The sequence below is a fragment of the Erpetoichthys calabaricus genome, chromosome 7 (assembly GCF_900747795.2).
Source record: "Erpetoichthys calabaricus chromosome 7, fErpCal1.3, whole genome shotgun sequence".
Lineage (NCBI taxonomy): Eukaryota > Metazoa > Chordata > Cladistia > Polypteriformes > Polypteridae > Erpetoichthys > Erpetoichthys calabaricus.
Window position 1 is genome coordinate 134,743,699 of NC_041400.2, and position 7,990 is coordinate 134,751,688.

Sequence of the window (7,990 nt, forward strand, 5' to 3'; positions counted from 1 at the left end):
CTGAAAATGCAAAGATTTATAGGCTAGGCTGTAATTTGGGCTGATCTGAGTGAATTTTACCTTTGTTCTCCGTTCTTCTCTGGTATGTAACTTGAACCTGAAGCTGATGGAATGCCTCTGGCCCACTACAAGCTCTTTTATGTGGGTTTGGAAAAATAAATTAATAAATTAAGTACCAGTACTGAATTATAACTCTGCTGTTTTAATACAGAACATCCACTGAATCCAAAATCAAGAGCTTCCAAGATGATGATAATCAAAAAAGGTACTAAAGAAGATATGTCATCAGGATATCCCAGTACCGGATTTTCAAACCTTTCCTCACAACCAGACATTCATGATCCTAGAAATGGGATTGGCCTAAATGTCACTAAAAGCCTAACTCCAAAACCAACTACAACACTGACAAAGGTAATTTACTGCTGAAGTTTTTAATAGAAAACACATCGGTTTTAGAAAAAAATTATTTTGTTTAGAGCTGCAAAATATGAAATTATATATAATTTAAACAATTACCTGTTACAAATGAGAGCTGAAGTATACGTTTGGGGAGGATATGATGATGCTGGGATCCAAATTCAGGAAAGATGCATTTGGTCATTGTTTAAAACTTGCATCCATCCATCCATTATCCAACCCGCTGAATCCGAACACAGGGTCACGGGGGTCTGCTGGAGCCAATCCCAGCCAACACAGGGCACAAGGCAGGAACCAATCCCGGGCAGGGTGCCAACCCACCGCAGAACTTGCATCCAACAAAAAGTCATTTGTACTTTTAGGTATTACTTTACTTACAAAAGTATCCTCTGTTTCCAGTATGTGAAAAAAAGTTTATGGCAGTATTAAGAAAAGAAAATAACTTGCAAACAATAATCAGTTTCTCTACTTGTGATCTTTTTAGGGACTTGGTACCCACGACAATATGGTGGCAGATGGATTAATCATTTATAACTTGGCATGCGGTTTGAGACTAAAGTGCACTTAAACGTATATGTGCAGGTGTACATGCATTTTGAATCTTATCCATCTTATTGCCAGAGGGTATTGTGGTAGCACTGGACACAAGATGGGGAGACAACTTTGAATAGTGTAGATCTCCATTATAGGGTCCACACGTGCTTGTACACACTCGCAATGGAGTCAATTTAGAGTTGCCAATTAAACTAATCTGAGTGTTTTAGATGAAGCCTCGAGGGCTATACAAATAAGATAGTGGCACCTACCACTATGCCACCATGCTGCCCCACCTAAAATAGGCAGATTTGGTACCTAATGGAATGTTAAATGCATCTGTGCTTTGCTTAAAGAAACTACATACACAAGTATATTTTGATAAATCCTTTCTCTGTAAATGGAAAGAAGGAAGCTTAAAATGCCAAGCTTTCTCCTCAGCATAATACCAATTATGCTGTACAAAGCCAGAAAAGAACAAGTTAAAGTAATATTAATTGAACGGCACTGGTCAAAATTGTTCTTGTGCTGACAGCTCACATAGAATGACATAACAGTGTTTAACTAATATATTATCACAGCATCCAAATACTCAACAGCCTTAACATTAGCACAAATAAAATTTTCAGACCCTGTTAGAAGATCTACAATATACACACTTATTTAAATATAACACTTGAAGCAGAAAATAGGCAAAAATTGCTGTCAGTTGTGGCAGTATTTTCATCTTTTGCAAACATTTGCATTCATTCTTTCACTATGTGCCTTGACCATGGGGGAAAAAACAAATCTTTCCCCTAGATGTACATGCTACATTGACTGAGCTAAAAATGGTAGATGTCTGTCAACCATTTATATTAGTGGTAGCAGGAGAACATGCAAGACTGGTATCTATGTGGATCTCAGAATGTTTAAAAATAGGCTTTGAACTTTATGATAAACTAAGCAAAAGTTAGATTGTTTGTTCCTGGTATATAAACCACTGGTAATGATTGGAAGATGGGATTTGCCAGATTATTTGAAGAGTATATTAACTGCCTCTCAGTGAAAGTCTTCTACACCATACTATATTTAGTATTTTTTTTTTTTTTTTTTTTTTTGGTGTAGGAGTTTCACACTTGTATACAAATTATAAGATCCTTACTGTTAACAATTTGGAGTTTTCAGAATTTTTAATCTGCCTTGACACATTGTTTTCAGCCTTGCTCATATAGAAAGATGTGCTGTTTTAACTAAGAAAGAGATGGCTAAAGTGCAGAACTGTTTTGGAGTAGTTTTGAGATTTAACCTTTTTTGTTGAAAAGTATTGCTTTGAGCTGGAAATATGAATTGGCTTGCTAAGATTTTTAATGTATATTTGTGTATATTGTGCTTCAAATTTTAAAGTTTTTCTTTTTTTCTTTTTAATGCCATGCTTTGTCTTTTTTGTACTCTTCGTCTTCTTTAAATGCTCTCTAAATTCTGTTGTAAATTTAATTGTTGCTAATCCATTTTAATAGATGTGTATGTTATGTACTTTTGTAGGAAAGTCGTTCTAACTTTTCATGTGTGGAAAGTAGTCAGCCTCGTTTAATGAAACTGGCACGGGCACGAGTGGACAAAAAGAGTGTATTTTTGAAGGCTTTAAAACAGGATAGGTTTGAAGATCATCAAGGTGATATGATCCAATACAAGGTATTAAAATTTAGCAATACATATTTTAATCAGTCTGCTTTTTCAAAGGCATTTTTTTAATTCAACAAAATTAGTGTTAGTAATATTGATGTATTGTTATAGGCACTGAATATTATTTATGTTGGTGTTTTTTTTTTCTTCTTCTTCTTTTAATAGTCCAGTACTTCATTCAAGCCTGTGTGAGCTTATTGTGAACCGATATACTGAATTACTGTTTTTAATTATTGTCCATTTAAATTGGCATTTAATTAATATCCTTAGCATTTGTGTAGGGTGTTTTTTTTTTTTTTTTTTGGTTGTAAAAGTCTCTTAAATTGTAGTTGGTCTGTTATACGCTCTGTTGGTTTACATACACTTGTTTATAAACATTACTTTTGTACCTTTTTATATTCTTTTAAAGCATTTTATGGTTTCTTCCAAAATGGAACATCTCTGTTCCCCAGAGGTACTATATAAGTGTTGACTGAGGTGAAGGCAAATTATTTAATTAAGGAAGGTACTTGTCTGAGATGTACAGAAATAAAAGCCATTTATTTGCCACAGGTCAAACATGCCTTAAAAAATTATTTAGCTTTTGCTTATAGCAGGGGTTCTCTGGTTAAGTTCTGGAATACCACTGTGGCTGCAGGTTTTTATTCCAACCATTTTCATAAATCAATCAGTCGCTAGGATTTTTTCTTTTCTGTAGTGTATATTTACATGTAAAAGAAATCAGAAAGGTGAGTTTATGCCATAGCTTTGATAAAAGTTCAAAATTTATTCTCTTTTTATTTTACCTTTTTCTGTTGAATTTGCTCCTTTAATTGTACAGTAGAACCTCGGGTCACAACCGTAATTCGTTCCAAAACTCTGGTCGTGACCCGAAGTAATTTCCCCCATAGGATTGTATGTAAATACAATTAATCCATTCCGGACCGTACAAACTGTATGTAAATATATATATTTTTTAAAGATTTTTAAGCACAAAAATAGTTAATTACATCACAGAATGCACAGTGTAATAGTAAACTAAATGTTTACTTACTTCTGTAATGTTTACTTCTTCTGCTTGGGCTCGCTCTCTCTCTTTCTCTTTCTCTATCTCTCTCTCACTCACGTTCTCGCGCTCTTTCACTCGCTTGCCGCACAAGGAATGACAGGGAGAGACTGCACATGTGCGGAAATCATCGGCACGTACGAACCAGAAGGGAAACTGGCTTGTTAGTCACCCGAGTGTGTGGTCGTGCACAGATGCAAAAGTTTGGCGGACTTTTTGGTTGTAACCCGATTTGTACATGGTCCGAGATGTTCCTTTACCCGAGGTTCCACTGTACCTAAATACTGACAATTAGTGACAAGAACTGTAGACATAGGTACAGATGACATTGAACACTAAAGGGAAGCAGCTGCTTCAGTATCCTGTTTGTTTAGCATGAAACAAGAATTGTACTCCAGAACCACTGGCATATATGCTCACTGGTATAGAGTACAGTAAAGTGTGTGTTTTTTGGCAGTATAACTCTCATAATGTAATGCATATTTCTCAAAATTAATACATTATTAAAATAGAGAAGTCTGTGGTGATTATATCCAATCATTTAATTTTATTGATTAGATTGGAAGTAATATTTTAAGTTCATATTGGAAGTTAGTTTCAAAATGAGTTAGCAAGCAAAAAATTCTGGCAAACTGTCTTAAGAGGAAAACTGATACAGAAAATTGTCATATAAATGATTAGTTGACCAAAAAGTGTGTCTTTATAATGCCATAATTCTGAAATGCTTAATCATCTTGTATGATCTATTATAATGCCTTCACTGATGTGGAGTTTAAGAAAAAAAAATTCTGTAGCATTTTATTGCAGTGAACTTGTGATCAAACAAGGTATAAAGTTATTGAATCTGTGAAATTGGAACATCTGTCTCCTGCATGTCATGTTCATGTTTTGGTAGAGGACTTTCAAAGTTGGCTGAAGGATGGTGTCATTCAGGCTGGTTATATGTCACTAGTCATTGGTGAGCTAACAGACAACACAGATGTGGCAAGGTTGTGCATTTATGTCAAATACTTTGAGGGAGCAGAGTTCCCTCTACTCCCATGTGGGTAGAGGTTTGTGGTGGCCTTTGGCCCTTATCTGCCCATTTTGCTTTACGTGCCCTTTGCTTTTTTGTATGGGTTATGATATCATATTTCATGATACTCATTCTTCTACCAAGGAAGCCAAATCACACTCCATGTAGCCTAAATTATATGCTCAAATTTTCATTCAAATATTTGTAGCTGTTTTACATGATCCCAGAGCAAAACTAGAAGCATATACAAGAGTAAATTAGAAAAAAAAAAAGGCACTTTGAAAATTATGCAGTAACCACAGCAGATAGAAGATGACACAATATTAACACATTCATGATAGATTAGGGGTAGTTCAAACATGCACACTGCAGCACTCCGCTATTAGCCTAGTTGAAGTCAAGGTCAAATGAACATGGATGCTCTGCTGTGGGATTGCATCATTGTTGAACAACATGCTGTAGTGAGATCTCTTTGAGCTTCACTGGTTATGCTTCTGCCCAATCTGGTTGACCATTAATAATAATAATAATAAAAATACATTTTATTTATATAGCGCCTTTCCCATGCTCAAGGCACTTACAGAATATAAGAAAGAAACATTAACATCAGCATACAGGCCCATTCAACGCGGCGAAAGCCTTCATCAGAGAAGACTGATTTACTATGTTGTCTGCTGTTGCTGCAAATATGGATATCAGCTATACCATATTTCATGATGACTTGGGGCAGCATAAAGTTTGCTCAAGATGGGTACCTAAACAGCTTGCTAATCTACACAAACCAACATCCTTCAGTGAATTTCAACAAGTTTCACTCCCTCCTCCCAAAGAAATAATACTACTGTGTGTTGCTTAACAATAGTGCAATCCTGCATTGGAGTCCCATGTTCACTTGACTTTGACTTCAACTGGACTAGCGTCAGAGCGCTGTGCTGTGCTATGCATATTCGAACTACCCGTAAGCCATTTTGCACAAAATTCCTTTATTTAGGCTATGCAGCTAGGCAATGTGAGACACAATAAGAATTCACACTTATTTACTTCATCTATAAAATTATCTGTGGAAAAACTTGATTTTTAAGAAGTAAAGCCTTCAAGACTTTATTTGCAGAGCTCTGCTTGCCGGCTGAGTCCTCAAGTTAAAAAAGAACTCCACAGATAAAATTAAAAGACCACTTTTTCTCACTGGGCAATGCAGTGGAAATGTGAAAAATCATGCAACTTATTATAGCATACAGGGTTTGAAAGAACTGAATTGCCTCAAGGTTGAAACAAGCCACTGTTGTATTTGACTGACAGTTGTTGCGTTCAGGCAAGAGTTTTTTTTTTCTTTTTTTTTTTTTCCCCCTAAATACTTTTTGAATCTTTTGAATTATTTTAACTAGTAATATGTGTTGGACAGTGTTGAACACTGTCATCAGGGACATAATATGATATTAAATCAAGGCAGTGAGTCTTGTCTTGTTTTTTGCTTTCAGACAGTATTACAAATATACCATGCTAACAGTTTTGTCAAGCTTCATGGCCTTTAAAGTTGTTGGGCCATTCATGTTAACCTTGGGGCATGACCGACCTAGTTTATTTTTATGAAAGTGTTACTGTATATACTCGCAGATAAATTGGGACTTGAATTTACTGTATAATTTCTGGTATTTTATAATGTCGGACGTATAAGTCGATTGAGGAAAACTCACGCTATTAGTCCAAGAGATTATGATATGTTAATGCCCACCTGAGAGAGTAACCATGGAGCACACTGCCTTTTTTTTTTTTCCCTGCGCATTGTGCCTGTGTGACTACACGGTAATACCCAAACTTTTCCGAAGCAACATTTGCACTGTTTTGTGTATTTTTTTTTTTGTATCTCACATGTTCGTACACCTTTATCGTAAGAGCATCCCTTATCTAAGATGGAGCGTTCAATCAGAAGAAAATATGAAGCTGGTTTTAAATTTAAACATCGTTGAAGGTGCTAAAGAAATTAGTAACTGCGCTGCTGCAACAAAATTCGATGCGTCTGAGAAACTGATGTGAGATTGGAAGAGGCAAGAAGATGTTTTAAAAAATTAAGTGTCACATTTTTGAACGGGTGTATGAGTTGGGGTCTGATTTTATGATCGACTTCTCGGGTTTCGAGACCCAACTTTTATGTGAGTATATATGATAATTAAAATCTAGCCATTCATTATATTTTCTCTACATTCTGTAGTATCTGTGCTTTAGAATGTAGTACATCTGTACTACATTCTGTAGTATCCAGTTTCATTTGCTACTCTTGACAGTTTCATGACTAAGTACTTTATGGGTATTTTGCCTAACTGAGCATGTGATGATATAATGCAATTATGAAAAAAATTGGTACACATGGTAGTTCAGGTATTTATTCTACAAAGTAGAGAATAGTTGCCTTAAAAGCTATACTAAGTGTACTGGTATCAAATGGCTTTCGGGAGATTTATTACATGTACCCGTGGAATACATTTTGCCTGGAGCACAGCTGTACATTAATAGGTTAACTAAAACAAGACTAAGAATATTATTGTAACAGAGGTTAAGCATGTCTCTTTTCAAAGAGATGCCTCTTCAGTGAAATTGACAGAAACATGCTACAACAACTGATAAGTTAAAAGTATAATTTGAGGAAAATTGATTTGTGGCTGAGTACACTCCATAAACAGCATAAAGTTTTTAAAAAAATAAATGTGTGGAAGGCATTATTTCAGTTATAAAACACAAAATGTAGTGCCTTGTAAGAATTTTTAGTCCCCTTGGTAGTCTTTACCATTCTTTCCCCAAAAAATCCAACCCCATTCTTCGTGTGAGATTTTCTTCCATGTCCTTCAGGTTTGTTGGATGGCACCTCTGAGCAGCAGTTTTCAGAGTGTCCTATAGATTCTCATTGTCTTCGCAGTACGTGCTTTTCATAGTACTGTAGTTTGGTCATAGTTTCCTGAGTGATTGTTTTATTTATAGAGTGACAGTTCTATGATAATATTTAGCAATGAAAAATAAAATGTGTATAAAATGTGTCCAAACTCCAGAAAAAACTATGCTGTACAGTGAAAATATTTTAAACTGTTAAATTATGGTAATATTTTAAATATCACTTAAAAAAAGAATACTGAATAAGCACTTTGAAAGTTTCTTTTGTTTGGGGGGAATTTGCTCCAGGTAGAATGGTGCTCAGTCTGTAAAACACAGGCTCATTTAGTTGAATGCTATTTTTAAACATTGTACAGTAAATGATAGGCCTTGCAATAAAAATAAAATAAAGTACTGGAAAAATGTCAAACATTTTTGTTTTTGGTCTATCA

The 7,990-nt window shown here is 35.2% G+C and overlaps 1 protein-coding gene across 3 annotated transcripts in view; it reads left to right on the plus strand.

Annotated features, from left to right (window-relative positions):
* LOC114654708 (vasculin-like) overlaps positions 1–7,990 on the plus strand; it is a 48,457-nt gene that overhangs the window by 24,662 nt on the left and 15,805 nt on the right. For all 3 annotated transcript variants that reach the window (XM_028805425.2, XM_028805427.2, XM_028805426.2), the window contains 2 exons: positions 212–411; positions 2,476–2,625. In XM_028805425.2, the coding sequence (XP_028661258.1) occupies positions 212–411; positions 2,476–2,625 (350 nt within the window). The remainder of the gene's footprint in view (positions 1–211; positions 412–2,475; positions 2,626–7,990) is intronic.